At 38.0% G+C, this 24386-nt stretch overlaps 1 protein-coding gene and 1 long non-coding RNA gene across 51 annotated transcripts in view; one reads left to right on the top strand and one right to left on the bottom strand.

The window, feature by feature from the left end:
* Positions 1-24386, bottom strand: part of rims2a (regulating synaptic membrane exocytosis 2a) — a 267723-nt gene that overhangs the window by 171615 nt on the left and 71722 nt on the right. Inside the window, exon 1 of one of the 50 annotated variants that reach the window (XM_069194884.1) lies at positions 12286-12947. The exons of the other annotated variants lie outside the window; for them this stretch is intronic. Coding sequence (XP_069050985.1) covers positions 12286-12407 — 122 coding nt within the window. The 5' untranslated portion in view covers positions 12408-12947. Of the gene's footprint in view, positions 1-12285; positions 12948-24386 lie in introns of those variants that run through there. 50 annotated transcript variants of the gene reach the window in all.
* LOC107078701 (uncharacterized) overlaps positions 1-24386 on the top strand; it is a 46774-nt gene that overhangs the window by 3350 nt on the left and 19038 nt on the right. The gene's annotated exons all lie outside the window — the stretch shown is intronic.

Raw genomic sequence — 24386 nt, 5'->3', positions numbered from 1 at the left:
AGGCAGTTGTTCTGTTCACAGGAACCATCATCCATTATCTGCACAGCGTGGGGTACAATGAGAGCAGTGTGAAGTGAGCCAGCGCTCACCCCTCTCAATGTCAGCCACCGACACTGCAGTGCGAGAAACAGATGCTACCACGTCCTCCTGCCTTATGAAACAATGTCCCTTTTTATAGCTTCGAACTGGGTACCAGAATGTGAAAACAAACAAACTGCACATGATCTGAAGGCAGGGCAAAACTGGGCTTTAAGCCAAGATCATTTATAGCACCCAAATGAGCTAGATGAGCCAAAGTGTCTCCTTTCCTTTGTAACCTTTGTGTTCTTCTGACACTTGGGTGACTGAATATTTGATCTAAATCCTGGTGACTTGCACAATGATCAATACACTTTTTCAGACATATCTGTTGTTTCGTATCATATGCCTTCTGTTATATCATACAGTAGGTATCAGTACAAATAATAGTCATAATCGTACAGTAATTAACAGAAACTGTGACAAATAGTCAGATCAGTTGCCGATGGAGTCCAGGACAAGACATGCCTTAATAGATATTTAGGACTGTGAATGTGAAATCCCATGATAACATGATCTACAATATTAGGGGTGCTTGAGCACACCCAGTACACATGGAGCTAATGCCTATGCTGGTGTTTCTGGAGATTTTCCAGGGTTCTTTAAAGCAGCAGTAATTCAGGAGCTGGGAGAAGCTGGTAAAGCTGAGCTGGAATGAAAATCTGCAGGCACACCAGCACTGAGGTTAGATTGCCATGGGTCTAGGGCTTCTTGATCAGCACTGCTAGAGACCTCTCTCACGGTTGAACTTTTCAGTAGGAGGTGGTCCAAGAACTTCTGAAACTAATAATACGGTTAAACCTGTAGCCCAGTCTGGGGATCAAGTACATTCAGTGAAAAGAATCATACACTGTAAAAGCAGAGGAAACATAAACAGCAATACAGCTCATTTTATTTGGAAGTGAGAGTACCCTCCATGGTAAACTGTTTGTGGTGGATTCACTAATACAAAAGAGGTTTCATTTCTAAAAAGTGTTCTAGCTTAGGGCAGCTAAGTTATTGCAACATTTGAAGCACTGCAACACTGAGTCACTTTTCTGTCTTTCCACATGGCTTTTAAATCTAACTTGCTTATGTTACTAGGCATGGCAGTGGCCCCGTGGAGCACATTTTGTACACGGTATGTGACACAGCACTTGTGCTGCAGATTATCTACAAAACCCATGATCTATTCCAAGAGCACTGCCTGCAGTGCTGAGACTTCTCTGTCCCAATTTGAAAAAAATCATCAAAGTGCTTCCTGCCGTCCCAGGAGACGAAATCAATCTTAAAACCTAATGAACGAGTAAACATGCTGAATCGAATTAATGTTAAATTGAATTTCATTAATGATATAAGTCTCTAGAAAGTCTCGCCAGTACAGCGAGAGACACTTACTGGTGCTTATCCATATTTACTTTCCCCCTCTCAGAAGATGGGCTTTTGATCAGCTTTCGCTTGATCAGCTCTGCTTTCAAAATAAACAGGAAAAATCCACAAGACTATGTTCACTTGCAACACAAAGTAATTAAATGGATTGTCCATGTGTTGCAAAGCAGACAGTAGCACAGAATGTAATACAGAGTGTATATAAAATGCTCAAATGACAAGTCTTGCAGAAGGTATAAAAAATCGCATTAAAATCTTAAAATGTAGGAGACCAGTAAATCATAGTGGGTAGCGAAGGTGCTGTGTGACCAGATCACACCACCATTGCCTCCCTTCATTCTGCAAATGGAAAGAAACTACAGTACATGTGGTACACTTACACATTACACTGTGTCAGCTAACGATATTTGCATTTCTACTGCCTAACACTATACCCAAGAGCAACAAATATAGCACGGAACACTCACAAGTGAATTTATTATTCATGTCCAAGATCTGATCCTCTAAGGAGAATAGGAGTTTGTGTGTTGCAAGTACTCTGACACACTTTACAAGAACTAAGTCCTGCTGCACAAATCACTCTTGATTCCTTTTCAGCACGAACGTTTTCCCCTTCTGTATTAGAAACTTTACACCCCTGTTACTAAACAAATAAGTGTCCTCCCCTTAATAAAAAATATCAAGTAAATCAATGTATCTTACAAATATTGACTTAGCCCTTCAAACCCTTTAAAATGTAATTTGGGTTTCTGTTCTTCTTATCTTCACTACCTGTTTTGACGTTTAACATTAGCACACAATGTGGGTCCAACTGACATACAGTACAGTACAGTTTTGTATGAATATTCAAAGCAAATGATTTCCTAGATACAAACGTGTTGAAGAAAAAGGTTTAACCGTTGTGATATAAAAGAATTAATCGCAGTACAATGCACAATGCTTGTTTTATGAAATTAACACATTCAAACGATTAAGAAATCCCTTGTTTATTTTAACAAAGAGCCAAATTGAAAAAAAAAATTGCAAGCACCCTATTGGGACAGCACGGTTTTAACTACACCTCCGTGATACAGTGCGCTGAACCACCTACAGCAAAGTAAAGCAGTGAGCACCAGATTTTGCTAGGGTAAAAAGAAAGGCATATTGCAGTCAATCCCTTGTTCATTGATTTACCTTAATCTATCCGATAAACTCTATTTATAATCAATAGGCTCAATAGCCGTAGAACCAAATCAAATTGAGAGACTCTTAAAGGAAAGCATACAAAGCCTGAGCAATTTATTTTGGTCAAATTGTATCCAAATGACCTTCAAAAATGGTAAACTGTAAAGATTTGGAGAAGCTGTTCTTACATATGTTAAGCTCAACAGACATCACCGATTACTGAATGTCATGCTTTTTCTAAAAATTGTAACATAACAGAGCTCTTACAGTTTGGTTTCAATGTGTTACATTAAAAAAGTGATTGGAGAATCCATTAAGTTTATAAATACAAATGAGCACTTTCAGCACAAATCCATGTTTTACTTCAATCGTGTCACAGAACTGGATATATTCCTGATATCCTCCTACTATATAGTAAGTAGCATCATTGAAACAGCAATAAAAACCAGCCAAGGCTAATTAAGACCACAGCCAAGTTTTTGTGATAGTCTTTAACGCTGGAGTTGAAAATTTAAAGGGCGGAGTCTTGCCTTTTCTACAGTTATGAAGGAATTCGGTTGATGTGGATGCACTCTTTTTCTTTGATGGAATTAGTTTTACTGTGTGATCACAAAAGGTCCAAAAGGCCACTTTCACTGACAATCATGTTTAAAAATTAAGCTCTCCTTTTCATTTAATCACTTACCATGACTCCACTGCCTTTTATGCCTTGTTACAATGTGCAACAGTTAATAACCAATATTCAATATTGCTACAGTATAAACAGTCAGAGGGACAACACAGCTGTAAGCATGTCCAGGACTGACCTCATGAGCTCAACTGAAATGTGAAATTGTCATTAGTTGTTTATTAAGAAGTCTATTGCTTTGAACATTAGACAGCTGCTTTGGTAAATTATCAAATGAAAAAAAAGTTCCATCAGATTCTGATGCCATTTAAATGTCTAAAGGTATGATTTACATCACAAAATTATTTATAAATTGAACATTTTTAAGTTCAGCAGTTTTTTTTCCTACAAAAAAAAAAACAATGTGCAGGGGCTCGATTATACCTACTGTATAAGATGATTTCTTCTGGATTATTTACCCTGGTTTACATATTTTTAAATGGTCAATTTTTTAGCTTATGTGTCCACATAATACACCAAAAAATCTATATATCATAGTGAATACTGTATAACAACTGGGGAATTGCAGAACAGCTGAGGAAAAACGCTAAATACAGAAATATTTCAGAGGTACAAATGAACTGCACTCAGTAATAAAGGTCATAAATACGTAAGAACCCTGACTGGATCAACTATTATATGTGGCTCTATAGATAACCATAGATAACTGGTCCAAAATGAATAGCTGATGTGACTGAAATTCTCCCATGGGTATGTATAGCTGGCCTAAAGGCTTCCAGGGCATTCCACGCAACAATCCTTTTGGCTGGAACTTAGACTGGGAACCTTTAAGCTTGCAGTGCTTTTAGTTTCCCTCACTGGAACAGGGGCCAGTGGGGTGAGCTGAGGAGACAAACAACCATTTAGGACACAGAGGCAAGACGCAACATTCCTTTAGCAACAACAAAGTTAAATGACTCCGCAAAGTAAGTCTTGGAAGACTTTTAAGGAGTTAAACATTTCAGTTTTTCAACTCCAATTATCTTTTTAGTGTTTGCACCTCACATGGTAAAAAATAAACTAATAACATGTTTGAAAATAACGTTTTATACTGTATCCATAATAACTGCAAAACAATTTGGCAGTTAATGGCTGTATTACCGAAAACTGGCTTTCAGGAAATGTGCACCCACCCAGTTATTGCTAAACTTAATATTGTTTATATAATAATTAGAAATACTGCCTTTGACCAATGAGTAAATACCATTTGCAATTCAGCACGTAATGTACTGAAAAGTCAAACTTAGTATAGAGTTGAGGTAGCCTTTTGGTTTCCAAGGTACCGTACATGATTGGGATTAATCTTGGGGTTAATGCAAGGGTTTTTTGGGGCACAAAAGGAAAGTACAAAATAAAACCAGGTGCTGTGAGGGAAGACGAGAAGAGAGAAGAAGAATATTCATAAGAAAATAAAATTATTTTAGATATATATCGCTTTTTATTATAGCTTAAGTAGTACTACCTCATGGAAAGTATGATATAGAGATTGAACATCCTCCCATCTAATTTCTGACTTTTTAATCCAATTCGGGGTGGCAGGGGAGCCAGAGCCAAGCGGCAAGGTGCACAAGCTGGGTGAGGGGATGCCAGTCTATCGCAAACACAGTCACGCTCACCCTCACACCAGGGCCAGTTTTCCCAGAGGCCCATTAACCAACCAGTATGTCTTTGGACTGTGGGGAGGAAAGCTGAGCACCAGGGGGAAACCCACATGAACATGAAAAGAACATACAAACTCCATGCAGGCAGCAGCACCGTAGGTCCAGAACTGAACCCGGGGCCTCAGTGTTGCGAGGCAGCAATGCTGACCACTGCACTACCGTCCCAACCTACAGATTGAACACTACACATTAAACGGCATTAGAAAATGTAATTGCAAGCGGACATAAAAAGGATGATCTGCCGTAGGTCTGTCTTTTAATCACTCCTTCTCTAAAACATTCGAAAAACCTAAAAGTCCTTTCCATATTCCTTTGCCCGTGATCTCTCTTGGCTGGTTGCTCCTTCATCGCCATATCAACATTAATCTGGGACTGAAGCAGATGTGAGTCTCCCCAAAGCTGCTGCCTGTCATCTCCCTTTCTATTTCTGTTGAGACGGTTCTTGAACAGAAACATCCGCTGCTCCCACTCTCCAGCCTCCTGCTCGTGAGTGCTGCTGGTTAACCCTTGAAGACTAACACCTTATCCTGTCATGATACTCTGCTGCTTTTTCTTTACTCCAGCATTTCTCTGCAAACCTATTTGCAGAATAACGCATTACTTATTATATTTATTTATTATTGATACAAATAAAACAGACAGTTAATTCAGCACGTTTGCATGTTTATCTGGAAATGCAGTACATATACAATTACCCTACACAGCGTATTTAAAAAATAAAGACGCATAATCCTGTACGTAATTTTACAATATTCCTTGGTTGATTCAGTAGCTTACAGATAAAATATGAACTCCTATAATTTTTCTACAATATCTTAGCTACAGTATATATAAATATAGGCTAAAAAGAAACTGACATATATTGTATGTGGAGATTGATGATGGACACAAACTCATTATGCAGCATAAATTAATACAAACAACTAAAATTAAATTAGAAATTAGAAATATTTTAACAGGATTTTTTCCCAAAAGAACTTTCAATTACAAAGGTTAGGGAATATGTGTTGATGCAAAAAGTCATTAGAAATATTTATGATTAAATTTAGAAATATTAAAGTTTTCATAGTGTCAAATGTAGCCAAATCTATCTCAAGTTTGTGCTCTTGAGACGTACAGTAGACAGCTTTTGACATTAAAGAGAGGTCATCCTTTATTTTGTAAAACTGCTTTAGTCACACCTCTGTGAAAAAGCAAATACTGTATAGAACATAAGGCCATATTTGTTAAGTAGTTCCCAGTAAATTGCAATTTTATATTTATTATTTTGTGAAAGAGACCCTTCCCCCACAATCCCATTGCCTCTGCCAGCAGTTAATAATTAATAACTCAGAACACATAAATTGCAACATTGATCACACAAAACCATAGTGACAATTGCACCTTATAGAGTGGAAATACAGTATGTTTTAAATTGTCTATCCTCAGACCTCAAGAAAGGTCCTTTGATCATTTCAATTCTTTCACCTACTGGTTGAAATAGAAACTATTTTCATAAGCCCTTGTATTATTAGGACATTTTGGCTAAAAAATATGTTATTTTGTAAAATCACCTTAAATGATAAAGAAATTATTAAAACACGTACTGTATTTTTAAATATCTGCTGTAGATTTTCATTTTTAATGAAGCTTCATTATTTATAAATCTGGTAATCATTTCACAATAAAAGGTTTCATTAAATCAATGAGACTACAGGTATACAGACCATCCAGGCAACATTTAAAAACGTCAGTTAGGAGTATGCACAACAATGCCATAACTGTAAGCCAGTAATTAGTTCCGGAAACATACTTTTTGTACTTTTGTACTTTTTGTCCAAGTACAGTAACTAAACACAATGCATTTTTATTCATGTTTCTGGATTTTGATCAATATAATCAAGGGACTTTTTCACCAAATTCCTGTTTTTGTCACCCGCTACAGGCATTCAGATTCAGCTAAGATAACATATCATTCAAGTATATCAGAGTCATTTTTACAATTAAAATTCTCCATCTTTCCATTACAGAGAGAAGGTCTAATAGAAGTTCTCTCACCAGAAATCTCATATTTTCCCCTAGTCATGCACAAAAAAATCTTGCCTACTATACAAACAGCACATACAGGGCTTCCAAGTGTGCTAAATAAGCACATTTTATGCAACACAGCAACTGTAGATTAGACTGCTCTCCAAATTTCTACTCCAAAGAGTACAACCATATAAACTCGCTGGATTTTCGAGACTTAAAAAAACACCAGTTTACACAAAGCCTCTTTTACAATAGCATGTGGGTCAAACAAATTAGCCTCATTTTTATCCACACTGTGCAGATTTAATTTTTTTAGTGAAATGTATCGGATTTTACCTACTGTGCACTTTAAATATGATGGTAATCTTAAAATTACAAAATGTGTTACTGTCATAAACATTATGATCAACACGGAAAGTTCAAAATAGAAATACAAATACAAATTGTATTTTTGTACAATACAAAACAGTTCGAAATACAAAACAGAAAGTTCGAGACATCCACAAAAAGCCCTGGTTTTCTATTTAAACCTCTTATGTGCACGGGAATAATAATTGTATTGAAAAACACAGACCACTAGTGCTGAAACACTGAAAGTGGGACTTCAAAGGTTAACAAAGGGAGAGGGACCATTGTAGACAGTGGTCTTAATTAGATTTACCAATTCCACCTCCTAAGCTACACATGTGACTCACATGTTCAAGATAGCACATACTGTACCTTGCTAGGTGTATGAGGGAAAGCAATAGTTCTTCTAGCAGCTGCATCTAGAAGAAAGCCTCTCAGCGTTTCTCAGGGGTCTAGCTACAACCACATGATGCCTCCACTACACAACTCCCAAAGGACCTCATTTTAGCACGCACTCCTCCAGTATTCTGACAAAGGCACTTAGAAAATAACACATGGCAAACATGTTCCATTACTGTATTTCTTTTTTTTCGGTTCTTTCAGGGTTGACTTTAGGGTTACTCTACAGTACTTAAGATAAACCACTCGCTTTAAATTTTCTTGTGACGTTACCCATATTACCAATCATTTAGCTATAGAGTTTGAACAAGGAGAAGGGAACATACAGTATGTGAATATCTTTATGAAATTAAGTATCTGACAGTGCCTTGATAGGACATGGCATCACTTAAATTCTTTTCAGCACTCTTGGGCTCAGCATCTCAGGATACCCCAAAATGTGAGATCTAAGACTTTTAAACAATATCATAATTATCCGTATTCCGAAGAAAAATAATCCAAATTAACCAAAAGGATAAGAAAACAAGTAACATTTTTCAACACAATTTAAATGAGCTTCTTTTTCAAATTCATGTTGAATGACAGGATTTCTAACAATGATTAGACTACTACTTATGGTTCTCATATAATGAAAATCAGTTTAATCAGTTTAAGACTTTCATTGGAAAAACTCAATTATTTATTCACACAAAATTCTGAAATTTCGGAAAGTGTGAACTAATTCTAACTTCTGTTGTCAAAGCACTCCGTCTACACGCATGTATTGTGACAAAAAAAATAACATGGTACCCTCCTGAATTAGTAATAACTGCACAGAAAACTGTCAGTCATTATATAGCCTATAATCACATTCTTACTTTTGACCTCACTTTTAATCTAACTTTTCTTAAACCAGAAGGAAATTTGCAGAAACTAAGAAATCCACCTCTTACAGCAGTGCATTCCAACATCTCATTATCCAAAACATCTAATTTACACAGCTGCACATTAAACTGAAGTCAAGTACGGTACCTTTCTCAAGGATACAAAAGCACAGCCCTCCCAGGACGTGAACTCCCAAACTTCTAGCGATGAGTCCAAAGCTCTAACCACTGTTCCAAACTGCTGCCCTACAGAATAACCTTACAAACCCTTGCCACTCTTTTGACTGTTGCAATGTTCTATTAAAACATGACGAAAAATGCTCAGAGCAAATCTTTGGTGGCATGTCAAATTCTTTATACTTCACTGGCCTGACTAACTATTAAAATTCATAACAAGCAGGTCAAGGATATGTTTTAGTCAAGTCCCCGCTGCACCAGAAAACATTGAGATAAGCAATGGGACACACCTGCCTCTATTCCCTGAGCAATTCCCACATAAACATGTAGTTTATAACCTCGACACGATAGCTGAAAAGGCTGTACCCTTTTACAGAGATAGTAACACCAAATTTCCTAATAACAGCTTCTGAGCAATGCTTAAGTACTTCAGTTGGCTTTACCATCTGGATGACTGGGCCTGAGTGGTAAATGCACACTAAGCTCAGCTGCACAGTTACTTATGTATTAGGACAATAGTTATGTACAATAAAAAACGTTGGAAATGTAAAAAATGAATGGTCCAAAAACAAATTAAGATAAATCCTAATGAAAAAAATCATGGATAAGATAAAGACAGCAAAGTGGCACAGTGGTTAGCACTGCTGCCAGCACTGGGTCCCTGGATTCAGTTCCAGACCTGGGGTACTCTCTGCGTGGGGTTTGTATGTTTTCCCCGTGATCACATGGGTTTCTTCCAGGTGCTCCGGATTCCTCTCACAATCCAAAGACATACTGGAACTGTAGGTTAATTAGCTTCTGGGAAAACTGTCTCCTGAAGTGAGTGTGTGCGTGTTTGGGTTTGTAGCTGTCTTCCCTGCTGACAGATGGACTGGCGTGTCGTCCAGGGTGTACCCTGCCTTGTGCCCACTGCTTGCTGAGATAGGCTCCGGTTACCCTATGACCCTAAAGTCCTAAACAACTGGATGAAGTGGTTAGAAAATGGATGGATGGATGGATGAATGAGTAAGATAGACACAAATACTTTAGTGTCTTACATATCCACATGGAAACAACTACAGTAGCTTAGATAGTTTGAAGAACTGGTGACTATAACCAGTTCTTCAAACCAGCTAATTACTACAGTCCTGTGCCGATGTATAGTAGGAGAATCAAAGACAAATACACCCGTATCTCTTTCAACTAATGTTTCTAAACCTCCACCAAATGTAGAGAGTGAAGAGGAAAATGTCATACCACTCATTTCATACTGAGTGTTCTCATGACATTCCACTAACTACTATGGGTGCGGGCTAGCACAGAGACATGTGTGATACAGTTCACTGCGCCTTTATTTGTGCATTGTTTGCTATTGCATGCACTCTTTTTGTAAGAATAAATGTGGTTTGGACTTTATCGTAACGGTATTAAGAAAATGAAAATTGTGAGTGTGTGTGTAACTACGCAAAAATTAAATGAAGTGGTTACTGTACAGATATCATTAGTTATGATAAACAATATCTACATAGGTAATGAAACAGCTTAGCAGTGTTTTCTCTTACTAAAAACGCAAAGCACAGTATTAATGTTTAGTTATTGTAAGTTTTTGGTGAAAAAAGTAAAATTAGGGGTGACATTTTTGGGGTCTGGAACGGATGATTATTTTTCCACATAAGAAATAATGGAAATAGGTTTTTCTTTTTAAGAATTTTATCTATGCAAAACGGATTCAGGGAACTAATTACATTCGTAAAAAGAGGTAAGGGTGTAGTCTCCGAGCTGTCAAATCAATTACTTCATTTTGTACTGTAGTTCCAACATGGTTTTGGTTGATCTTATGTGTGAACTGAGGACAGACATGACTCGTAATGATGTGGTCTGGTCCTGCATGCACACAAACAGTGACAGCTAACGTCACACCCAACAATTCTACTGGCACTCATCCAGCTGTATGCCACTGCTGGGAACTCCTGGCCATATCTGGGAGGTGGTACAGTCTGGATTGGAACCAGCAATATCCTAATGCCGACCCCAAACTCCATGCAGAAAGTAGCCTGCGATAGCTGAATGGCAAAGCATGAATTCAAAAAATAATTACACTGAAACCTGGTGCTAGATTCTGTCTTATTTCGCGTTTCAGAAATGAAATATTTTTAAACAAAAATATCAAAAGTCCCTATCATCTAATGTACGCAGCTCGTAACTTCTAATAAGGTTACCCCTTCGAGTAATACATATTTACCTTGCTAAAATGTTAGGGGAAAGGTACAACATGATATATCAAAGGGGCAGAGAGGCAGGGAAAATTTGGAAATATTTATCTTACAGACGAAAGCATTAGAACCTTCTTTGCCCTTCAATAAAGCTTTATGTACAGTAAAAACACAGGGTTAAACCCCACTGAAAAATCTTAAAAGAAAATAAAAGACTGCTCAGGACAGCCCCTCACAAGCCTGGGGAGAAGATTCAAGTCATTTGCAAAACAGGCCGTGAGTATTTAAAAATCCAATCAAACATCATTGCTGTGCTTTCACATCTGAAAATTACCTCTACAAACAGCTTAAGCACGGCTTTTACAGAGCATGCATAAAAACCCATTGACTTTATAGGGACTAGTAACACTGCACCTTTTTAACCATGGCCATTCTCCTATGCATAACATTGCTTAAAGAAATCTCCTCTCTTGCAGAGCAGAGGGAAGAAAGTAAACACTAGTAAAAGGTTAATTGAGATCATCCTCGGATAAAATTAAATGAAATGCATAATCAAAAATAAAAATAGAAACGTGATGGGCCCAGACACTTAAGACATAAAAATGCTATTAGCATAAGGAAAAGACATGGTCCAAATGAAAGTCTCTTGTTACATAACCTAATTAGTATTTCCATATCTTGAGCTGACATGTATTTATTCTGTGCACAAAGACACCGTGAAAATGGAAGATTTCGATTATTAGGGCAACAGTCCACAAGCAGGACATCAAAACAGAATCTTGCCTTTCGGAAATACTTCAAACTGGATAATCAAAGATAAATAGGAATAAGAAAAAATAACAGTGTAGGAAATGGCCTGGTCTAAAGTTACATGTTCACAGAATGCTTTATAAACTATAAAGCACAAATTGCTACAATTCCATCCCCAAAATAACACTTATTAAAACTTTTGTTTAAAAAAAACACAGTATGTTAGAAATGCTGCAGGAAGCAATTTTGCATTTTTAAAAGAGTACAGAAAATGCCTCCTTTTGGGTGGGCTGTGGTACAGAACTGACCCTTGCACTGAGCGATACTTCAGCTGCCAGGCTGCACATGCGGCTGAAACACACTGAAGCACACGTATCTACCCCCCTCGCCAATTTAACAGCCTCATCATTTTAAGCATTAATGCCGTTCGAGAGCCCTCCCCACCCCCACCCCCCCGACTGAAGGACATTTTCTATTGCATTTCCCAATATGACTTCACAAAGGCTAGCAATCAATAAGCGAGTCCCCCCTTCGGCATGAATACGCTGCTGATCTGCCAAGGGGGAAACCCTTCATAAATCACACATTCTTTCAAAGGCATCACTCACCCGATGTTGCTTAGTGCCTGCTCCAGCAGCTCCGTCTGCAAAATATTCTGAGGCGGCGAGAAAGCCCCATTAAAATGAGATAAAACAGAGCTACAAAACTGACGCAATGTCTCAAACTGCATTTTCCTTTTTCCCCCCTTCTTTCTCCTTCTTCTTTATGGCCCTCTCCACCACAAAACAACACATGCACCTGTCCTCTATCTCACGGGGAACATCAAACGCAGAGACGCCAATCAAGTTCCATATTTCTCCTGATCTCGGTAGAAAGTATGCTTTAACGAGCAGCAGTCGATAGTTAATTGTTCAGTCATTATGCTCCGAACTTAGCCTGGGAAGATTTAGGTGCAGGGCCAGCTTTCCGCCTGACTGTAGCAAGATTTCTTCACGGCAGGCAAAAAAATAAAGGCAAAATAAAAAAAAAGGCAAAGCAGCAGAGCATCTCTTCACAGGCATCCCCAGCAGAAGCATCAGGGGCTGCTTTCATACACACTACTCATATTTCTCTGAGCTTATTAAACACACACTCTCTCACACACGCACGCTCACCCACTCACTCACACGCGCACACACACACAGGGCTAGATGCTGTCGTCAGGATTTTAGCCACATCTGGCTGCCAACCATCAACTCTCAGAAGTAATAAAGAAGGAGGACAAGGCATCCTAATACCATTACTAGTGTCTGAGAGGAGGAAGGGGGAGTGGACGGGATTTCTTCCGAGATGAAATCTAATGGCTCTGACAGAGTATACTCACAAATCACAGGAGCTGATTCAGTGTAGGAGGACAGAGGGATTGTCTAAAAACATCCAGCCCACAGATGGGAGTAGCAATATGCACAGGGCAATTTAACATAGGGAAAAAAAAACCTACAGAAAGAAGAGCCTGCTAAACTAAAAAAAGCTACAACATGTGATGCACTAGAGATTAATCGGGATGTGTTTTAATCATACTAGTTACGTAAAAGCCAGTTCTTTAAATCTGCATATATATCAAACGCATATGATACTTTATTTGTAGTTCATATTTTTCTGAGAAATATGGTTACATAAAAGGCAGTGAGAGCATGCAATTAGCATTATAAACAGTCTTTACTGTGAAAGACTGAATATTCTTGTTATAGGCTTGCAGTTGGGACTCTAGTCCTCTGCTGTGTTGATCATTACTGGCATGCATATTATGGGCTGGCAAAAATATTTAGTGTGAGTTATTATTCACAAACGCATTTTTTTGTTGTATAAAAATGCTAGTAGTCCACCCCATCCTAGTATACACATAATAATAGAGTTGTTCATAGAACTCTTCTACAATTTTAAAATTATCATTGTTAGATACAGCAGTTCAGTCTTCCTAAAAAGTAAAAACTATAATTTACTAATCATGCTCTTTTTTTAGTAATTATTGGAAACCTTTAATTAAACTCCACATGGGTTTCTTTGAACCCTCAGAACAGTTTTCTCCATTCTTCATTATTTTATGCATACTCCTGTGAGACATTGCTATATATATACACATTGTGCAAGGCAAAAGCCCATCAGGCAAGAGCAGGAGAAATTCCTGTCCTGAGAAATTCCCAATGGACCCTTTCAAATGAAAGCCCTACCCCCTTTCTTTCTCTTACATCTTCCTAACTCACAGTCTGGAGGCAGACAAGACAGAGCACCCTTCCATTGTTGGGGCTTGAATGTGCAATTTCAGCTTTTAGAAATTCCCTCTGTAAATGTTGTTGCACACCTGTGATTCTGAGCATTCCATCATTATGTTTCCTCTCAGGCTTTCAAGAGAACATCAGCATTTCGAATGAAAAGATCTCAGATGTTTTCAAATACTCATCATCAGTGGCTTACTTGTGCAAACCAATCTGCAAATCCAACACCCTTCACAATAGCAAAAAAAAGGCACATGTGCTTGACTAATTTTATTGTATACTATAGCAATGGGTGAAATGTTTATTACCACAGCGATGTTGTTTCAGTATTCTCCATGATTTTCTGAAGCATGCAATGCCCATCCCCTTGCCTCATAATCACATGAAATTCTTGCAAAGCTAATCACAACAGCACAACAACATGGGGATTATATTTCTTTGTGCATAGAATGGGCTTCGGTAGTGTATTTCTCTAATGTGACAGCGCTAATGGAATTTGTAAAATGGAAAGAGCAAAAGACTGAATGAATAAAAGTCAAAACCTTGGGAAACACAAGTAAGTAATTAAATTCTAATCCCACTGTAATTACTATTGTTTCAACCACCTCTCTAGAACAACGCATCCCCTGTATCTGTGTGCTTCTTCATTCAAATGACACCTTTGAGACCAAGATAAATTAGACTCTTTCCCAAGTTATTTTTTGTTATAAATAGGCTGTCAGCAGATTTTTCTGTGTAATAGATTCAAAGTTAAATTAAACATTCTTTAAGATTAATGAAAGGGGTTCTTCATACTTGTGCTGTAGTAGTTATACATGTGGAGACTCTACTATAAATTGTTTCAGTCTCCCTGGAAATTTACTTCGACATTTCATTCTGGACTGCTTCTGAGTTGAATGTTACAGTTATTTACTGCATATTTTCATTGTTACTCTCACAAATGCTATGAGTGCATCATGCAATACATTCAATAAATGCTAGAAGGTTTTCTGTTGAAAAATTGGAAATAAACTGATATACACATAGATATACAGAATCTTTTACTTTAATTCCTACATTCTAAATGAATTATGATTAGACTGCCATAAGGATGCCTAATACAGGAAAACGGGAAATTCAGTCCTACATGTAATGCTACCGCAAACAGACATATTGTAATAAAAACTGCAATGGTTTCATCATTCAGTGAGACAGATATGTTATCACTCTGACTAAACAATCTCAGTCCCCACAGTACAATAACTCCAAGGTATGGGGTACGCAGTGAAGACAGGTTTGTGATAAGGCCCCTTCAAATGGTAAATAAACACCAGCCAGAAAGCTAATAATTTCATGCACATGCATACAGAATAACAGAGTTAACAGGACAAAATTTAAAATAGAGTGGCAAACAGTTTAGATACTATTTTGTTGGCACTTGAGACACAAAACCAAGAATCAAGAAAGCCCTACAGGGAAGAAATATCAGTAAAGTCCTTACAAGGTGGGAGAGAATGGGTACTTTATTTTAATCCGTTGAAAACATTAAAAAGTACCTTGCGGCTTCATAAACAGGGCATTTGCATCAACTTACAATCACAGCATGAAAAATTGAATAAAACTGTAAATAAACTTTAATCTGTGAGAGTGGATACAAGCACTTGGATTGAAAGCAGATTTCTGCCACTTTGAACATCAGAGAATTAGTATAATTATACTGATGATTAGGGGAAATGCACTTTTGTGAGGCAATTTCATGACCTCTTGACAAATTAAAAACACTTGTGATGTTAGAACATTTTTACAAAGTAAGATTTGTACTGCTGAAAATTCATTAAAAGAAATATGAAATCAAAAATAATGTACTCCCTTTATTCATTAATGCCACTGTGGAAGGTATTAATAAGGGTTAATATCTGCATTCCAATTACCTACCAAAAAACTCTTTTGAGTCTTCCAGAAACTTTGATTATTTTGGCAATCGGTGTACCATCTTTCACAGTATTTTTCATCCAGCTTTTTAAAATGTATTTTAAAATGATTTAAAATTGGTTAAAAGCAGACGTTTTCAGTGCCACAATAAAACCAAGATCACAATGTTGAAATCAGATTGATTACTTCATAAGAACATAAGGACTGTTATATACAATATGAGACCATTAGGTCTGTCTGGCCCATTTGGTAGTTGATAGATACGGCCTTCAACATCATGGCTTTTAGCTTGTTCCATACTCCCACAACTCTTTAGGTAAAGAAACACCTGCTGTTTTCAGTTTTAAATAACACCTCATTTTCAGAAGAGAAAACAAGGATTGAATGTAAACGCGTGGGTAAAAATGTGCCCTGCAAAGTAGCCATCTTGCTCTATTTAAATACAGCTAATACATTAAAAATCACATACAGTAGCATCAGCTTTTGACACCAAGACATTTCAAAATTTCCCTTCAAGTTATGCCTACAAATATATGAGCTGCTTTGCTCCCTTTCAATACACAGTTTATATACAACCCCTGTCATTACCTTCAGCACTTAAACAATCCAATGCTTTGCCAGTTTCAGGAAAACTGCAGCCTGTGAGCTCATTATACAGTGCTGTTTCAAAGAATTCTGATGGCAGTCTCTGGGGACCCGACATGCATGAACAGCTGCATCGAACATTTAGTTACTCGTCCTCCATTTTTCACAGGCTATCCCAATTGCTTTCCTCATGTGATAAAAGACGATTTCAGAAGGAATCAGGAGAAATACGACCTTGCGTATTCCCTGTGCTTTAGCAAGGCAATGCAGAAATATCTAGATCTATCCCACAACGACAGCAACATCCCTGGACAATAAAATACACTTCCACAAGGTCAATCACAGGACACACGTTGTAGTGAATGGATGCCACAAGAGACCAGCCTCACAGTCCTTGAATGCTCTGCAATGGGCTTCTGTTTAGAGCCTGCTCAGAGTCTGGAAGCAGAGCTGCTCTGCTGCAGGCTGTATGAAATGCGGCCTATAGTTCCTTTACAGTAGATACTACGGTATACTGTACGTTTGGCCTTGGAAAGAAAAAAGAAAGAAGAGCTTTATGCGGCAGGCATCAATTTTTAAGCCATGCTTATCTCTCCATCTTAAGAAGGTTGGCATAAAGATAAGTCTAAAAAAGCAGTTTTAGAACATGCAGATTAAAAATATATTTATGCTAGTTACATATCATTGGTTGTAGAGAAATACATACCCCCTGTGGTAGTAAGTGAATTATACTGTACATTCATCCTCATACTGTACATATTGTGTCACCATATTTTGTAGCTTATCTTTCTCAAGGTTTCATTAACACATACTGTTCTTTATCAATCTGTATTTTAGGCTTTCATTAAAAATGCACAGCAATAACAACAGGAGGCAGATTTTTCAAAGCTTCCAACAGTACAAGTAATGGCCTGTTGGGTGCTATTGACCCTTGAGACAAAAAAAGCATGCTGGATAAAAAGCCACAGAAGATTCACTTTTCTTTCTTTAAACTTCTTAAGTTTGGCATAGTTGTGCCAAACAAAAATTAAACTTTTAAAGGCTTTCGCTTTCAAAAATACCGTAAGCATTGTATTTGTTTTTTTTAATTAACAAATTTTAGTTTCACAAAAACAATCTAATACAAAAGACACCAAGACACCTTGCACTCAGCCCTTCAGTTAACCATTCCATGTTTTAATATCAATTCTTCCCTTTTCTCTTCTCATTAAAAAAGCTAATTGTACTCCACCAGATACTTTCACCTCAGTTTTTCAGATCAGTCTTTTACACAAATCAAATAGGATAAAAGATATAATTCCATAGATTTGTATAGTTTTTTTTCTGTTTTCATTTTGATGGTTTGTTTTACAGGGTATTCTACACCTGTATTTACACTACCTACCACAGATTTTGCTCCTATTGATTATCACAGACTGCCTCAAGCAACACTGAAGCTAAAGTTTCCTAGAGGTTACAGTAATAGAAATTCAGTATTACTCTTGTGTTCACGGGCTTTGTTTGGAAACACAACTAGTAACCTGGCTTTTACCAGGACATTTAAGGTGAGAATAGCTTTATATGCCTTTTTAAAAATTTTGCAGGATAAATATGAATGTTTTACAATCTTAAAAATACAGTTCATACTGTATGCTATGATCAATATTAAATGTTTGCGCTAATATATTTCTGTTACTGGGCAATAAAGGAAAAATGATCGCACAGTTTACACTGCAAGGTATGTGCAGTCCAAACAGCATTTATTAAAAGATACAGTGGAGCTTGCAAAACAAGTCTGGACAAGATCATCCAAGACATTAATCCACTCTTCAGAACACTGAATTAAAAAGAGTAACTTGTATTTAAGTGTATATGATTTAGCCTTCCTATCCAATCTATTTCTAAAATAAGCCAGTACTGTATGTCACTGTTGTATTCAACACACAGTGGCAACTCATTGGAGTAATTTGCATCACAAGTCCTCCACTGCTTTCATATATAGTATGACATGAACCACAATGTCATTATATTTGTTCTGTGTTCCACGTTCACATCCCCTGAGCAGGAGCTGTGTGGTCCCAATCCAGCCAGGATTCTATCTGATTCATTTCCCAATGTCTTTTCACAGCTTATGAAAGGAAACGAGTTGTAATAAAGAAATATGTCCAGTATACTGTAAGCAGCTAGTGGGTAACAATATGCTGTCTGAGTGATCCACAGCCTCAGTTGTTGCAGACACACATATGAGTGTAAAAGAGGGAAGACTAGTGTCAAATTGTCTATTAAACAACCTTTCTTAAACATTTACCACCTTAAATTTTGGTAGGTGAGACAGGATTTTCCTTAATCAGCGCAATTCAGATCTCATATTAATAGAATGAGAGCAGCTGTTTGGAAAGAAATTCTGTGGATCTCATGTTCCTGAACTCACCAATTCATCAGACTCTCAGTCTGTGTGCTCCCAATACACAACAACCCACTACATTAACCAAGAAGAGTACTGCACTGTGAGAATGAGGAATTCTCAGCCTACATGTAATACATTTTTCCTAGAAAAACATTTAATACATTTTTCCTAGAAAAACAAAATATCATTTTTATCTTCAAAAAAGTGTACAGACGGGTCTTGGATATTTTCAAACCAGTAAATGACTTTTTCTAATCTTTCACAAAATGTGTAACTGAACTTTTTTATTAAGTAGATAATTTTAAAAAATGAAATAATTTAAAAAATATGTTGCCAATATGAACAGCAGATAATGTAGTGCATTATGTCACATTTAAACCTTTTGTTCATATCTGTTGTTGTCGTATTCACATCATAATTCTGCAAATAATGTCTCTCTGTAGACAGTCTTGGAAGCTGACTCATCAACCCTGTACATTAGTTTATTAATTGCATAATTTATACCACTGACCTACAAGCACCTTTGAATTTCCAGTTGTAATGTAACGACACCACTGAAGCATACCACTGTGTTCTTCACTAGACATGTTCCATACACACAGATGATAGTTTGCTAATTTGTGTATTTGGAATTCTTTAAAAACAGTGCTTTGAGAACTGTGCAAAATGTATACTACAACTGATAGTATTACTAGATTCTATCCTATACCATTATAACATAACACACAATCTATAATTATTTTCTTCAATCTGAAAATTATTAATATATTTTAAAAACGAGCTGCATTTAAAGTTTTTTTAGAAAATTAAAACTTCCCAATATCAGCAATTTATTTGTGATCCTCAGAATATATACAATATGACAGGATTCTTTGGATATTCTCGGCTTTCACCTCTCTGTTGAAAAAGAAGCTGCATATTTCTGAAGAAATGCTGACGTATTTATCCATGTGCTCCTAAAAACACCTTGTGACTGTGAATCAGTTTACACAGAGCTGACACAGCAGGGCTTAAATGAAAGTTCTCTTAAATCACCAGAAAACAGCATTAACATACAGTAATAGGAAATCCAAACTAAACTAAGGATATCCATTCATTCTTTAAAATACCAGAATTTTTAAAAAATGGTTCAATTCCACTGAATATTAATGCATTCATATATAGCACATCAGGGCATCCCAGAGCATTGTACAAAATTTAATACAAAATGCAAAACAAATAACCATACATTTCATTAAAAAAACTTAATTACAAGGATAGGTTTTCCATTTAATTTAAAACACTGTGTTTCTGAATTTATTAAAATTGATTGGAATACAGTAGCATCTAAAAGTCCAGCTGACTAAAGACAGTGTCCAGGTACGACTACTCTCACCCAGACCTTAATGATCAATTAAGTACAAGAGGAATGAGTAGCTCCTGAAGGTATTAAGGATTTACACCAGGTGTCAGTGACCAGGTGCCAGGTGACAATAAATAGTTTCTTGATGGCCTTGAGCCACAGCGGTTCTTCTATGGAAAACTAGCTACAGTAGGTGCCCCAGTTGTTCCATGTTAACGGATAAAGAATAAAAGGAATGTGACAATCAAAACGAGGCCATTTTTTGCATGGACTCCATGTTTGATAGAATACCACTCACATTGCTCCTCACCATTTGTGATCAGCTGACAACCTTACTCTTTGATGATGCAGATGGTTATGGAGAGGAAAATGCTGTTCTAGACTCATCAACACTGGTATTGTTGCATTTGTTACAAAAAAAGATCATGATTCCTCTGTATATGCCAGATATCAATCCCTGCTCGTAGAATATTTGGACACTAAGCTACAGGCCTAAGTGTTTACATGTCCTTGAGACTGACAAAACTGATTCATCATGACCAAAAAAGATTCATTAGAACTTGGCTGGCGACAGGCAATGTTCACCATCTCCTTCACATCATTCATCTCACCACCGATGCCAAATCCTCAACCACAATTTCTCTAGATGAAGAAAAAGCCTTTAAGGAAATAGGCTCACCAGTTGGTGTTAGAACATATGGATTCATTTTTTCTTATCCGAACCCTCATTGAAAGTACCCTCATGCAAGTGTACTATGCAGTCCTCTAACGTGAGGGATACCCATCAGGGGTGCCCTCTCTACCCATGACTGTTTACCATTAAAACCTAATCTCACATAAGAACTCTGCCAATCTGACAATTTTCTCCCTATCAGCATTAAAAATATGCAACAACGCATTTCACTTTATGCTGACAACATTCTATTATTTTTGAGAATATTGCTCAATCACGCCTTTTCTTGCTTGCTCCAAAGCAAGATTCTGCTTTTTCAGAAAAAAGGTATTATTTTAGCCACTTTTAAATTAAATATATCCAAGCCTAAATTTAAAGACCATTACTATGTAAGTAAAGAGAGAACCGAGGACAGTAAAATATTTAAGAAGGCAATTAGGTGAAGGGTCCAAACGATGCACTGGGATGGAATTGTAAAATTATTTCTTTAATAATGTCCATAAAAAGATTTAAGAACACAGATAAAGACGTAACAGTACTTACAGACTTAACAGGATAACTACTAATAGGAGACAAGCCTGAAGAAAGCAGAACAATACGTACTGTGGATAAGCATCCTGAGTTTTATCATTAAAAATGTTTGATGCTGAAATATGGAGTCTGTGCCTTGATGAATCACTGACTTGGAACGTGAGAGCTTGTCAAGTGTGTTGAAACGGGTTGCAGGCCTATTTTTTTCTTTGGCAATCAGAGTAGGAAAGTAAGCAGCATTAGCCTTTTTTTTTTTCGGTTCCCTATATTGCTTCAAATTGAAATTCCAAATTTCCTCATCAACACACAATGTTCCTCAATTTCTCCTCCAACATTTGTCCTTTCAAGCCTAGGAGTTTTTTTTTTCAAATCTTTTGTACACCATGGAAAGTGATTACTAGTAAAGAGGGGACAGGTACAAATAAAGACTTCTGCATTTTTAGTTTATATAAATTGACAACACCATCAACAAAAATGGTACAATCTTCAGCCGCAAATGAAACATTAGCCATACTTATGTGTTAAGAGGACTCCATGGGGCTAATTTCAAGAGTAATCATGGAATGATCAGTGTAACCTACACTAGGTAAAGTAATATTAGCAACTAAAGGAATTGCTAAATTGAGTATACAGTATGAGATCTGTGCTATATTAAATTAGGGAATTCAACAAAGCAGTAAAATGTTAACAAAGGTGTCAACAAAGATATCCACATGAACAGTAAGATCCCCCAGTTCCAACAGCCTTGGGGGTATAGATACAAGAGTGTATACAATCTCAATTCTTCCAGGAAAGAAGAATCCAGTCAGGATGGTCTATAAATTAGGATTTCTGTCAATGCACCATTAGTTTCAACAGTAAACACAAGACACGCAAAAAGGAAAATGATCAGCACAGATTTTCTGCTCATGGAAAGCAAGCCTTCATAACTGAAAAGATGGGGGAAGCTGCCTTCTAAGGCCTCCCCCATGAGGCCTCTGTCAAAAGGGAAATTCAGGAGGGAAGGCTTCAATTAACAGAAACTGAGCCATCCTGATGTTATCACGTTTCTGTTGAGCACATAGTACCTAACCTACCATACTTCATTCAATTATAATTGTCTATTAGACATAGTTCTAATACCTAAAAAGATGTATTGATATTTGTTGTTTGTGCTCGAGGTAAAGAACAAACATTTAAAAAGTTTAACACCAAGTTGTCTTTTATAAACTGTTCTATGGCACTAGTTCATTTTAAAAGATCAAGAGTGACACAAGGAGACTGGCAACACTCATGATATGATTGTCAACAGATCCACTGCACCTTACATTCTGAAAGAGTATAAAAAAAATAAGAAACAGGATGCCTCTTGAAGACTGCAGGGCTGAAACAGCAGCACTGGAAAAGCTCAAAACATGAGAGACATCACGCTTTTCACAAACAAAACTCTTACAAGCCCCCTGCCGTTCACGAAACCATAAAAGTCCAAGGCCAAAGAATTAGATGAAATTTCAAGAATATTAGCAAGTAACAATTAGGCCCATGCATATTCAGTGCAATTCACAGCTGCAGCAGTCTCAAACAGGAGAGCTATTCGCCAGGGGAACTGCCACTTCAACAGTGACATGGCAGCGCAGTGCATCCTCCGCATTCAAAGACAAGCAAAAGTAAGACAGCAAAACTGCAGCAGAATAAGAACAGACAAGGCAAAGGTATTTTAACCACACAGCCAGGAAAAACAAGAAAACTTCAAACTGATTATCCGGTGAGACACCGACAACCTCGAAGACGAACACTTTTGTCAGTACGTCACCAAAATGTACAGAGACAACCTTGATAACCTTGATTTCTTGAGCCTATTTCCCCAAATCTATGATAGACAGAACCGACATCCACTGGATTATGTATGCCTGTCTCCGTGGTTAAAGTGTAAAAAGCTCGGTGCGCTGAACGAGTTAAAGAAGTTATGTCACCTCCCTCTGAAACCTAGACAGTGGAAAACGTTGCAGTGGCAGAGAACCAGGCCTTTGGTGCAGTGGATTCTGATATATCTAAAGAGAGGAATGGTGTGGCTCTGGGCCCACTAGTAAGTGTGATTGAATCCTGGCAGGGGCAGGGAAGAGCACCATGTTTCACTGGTCTTCTGTAGACTCCTCTTGTAGCAGAGGTCTTTTGCAGTGGCCGAGTTATCAGCTGAGTGGGCAATGGAGCTGTACAAACATGGGAGCCCACAAGCCACCAACATGGAGCCCTGGCAGAAAGCTGAGCAGAGCTGCACCGGTCACAGCTGTGAACTTTTACTTTCCATGGAAGCAGCAACAGAATTAAATAAAATATATTGTACTGCTCCGGGGATCACGTGGGCGCCCTCCCCACTGTCGGGGACTCGAACCCGGGCCTCCGGCGTCACTCAACAGGGACCCAGCCTCTTGAGCCAAAGGGAAATCTCTCATCAGCCCGGCGGCTGCGGTCCCTGCTATTCACAGGGAAGGGCGGTGACATCACCGCTCTGGTAAGTCAGCTCTCACAAGCAACGGAGGCCGTATGCATTACACTCTCCCCCGCTTAACTCGCCGTCCTCGGCGAAGGGCTATCCCATCCCACCGCTGACACCAATGTAACGCTTCAGGGTTCACGTGGGCGCCCTTGCCACTGCCACCTCTAGTCGGCCCCCCCACCGTCAGGGACTCGAACCCGGGCCTCCAGCGTCACTCAACAGGGACCCAGCCTCTTGAGCCAAAGGGAAATCTCCCATCAGCCCGGCGGCTGCGGTCCCTGCTATTCACAGGGAAGGGCAGTGACGTCACCGCGCTGGTAAGCCAGCTCTCACGAGCAATGGAGCCGTATGCGTTACACTATTAAAGGGATGAGACACTTTGATTTTGAGAACTACTGTGTGACTCACTGTTAATGTCACTTGAGCAAGGCCAGGTAGAGCTTTCTGATCAGGGGTTTGAGCCTGGGTAATGCCACTCTCCAACTGTGATTCCCAAATCAGTGGTACACAATTGGCTGAGAACAGCCATCAATCGACAGGGTTAGATTAG

The sequence above is a fragment of the Lepisosteus oculatus genome, chromosome 10 (assembly GCF_040954835.1).
Source record: "Lepisosteus oculatus isolate fLepOcu1 chromosome 10, fLepOcu1.hap2, whole genome shotgun sequence".
NCBI lineage: Eukaryota > Metazoa > Chordata > Actinopteri > Semionotiformes > Lepisosteidae > Lepisosteus > Lepisosteus oculatus.
Note: the sequence above shows the minus strand (reverse complement) of the source record. Positions and strands in the feature narration are given on the sequence as shown.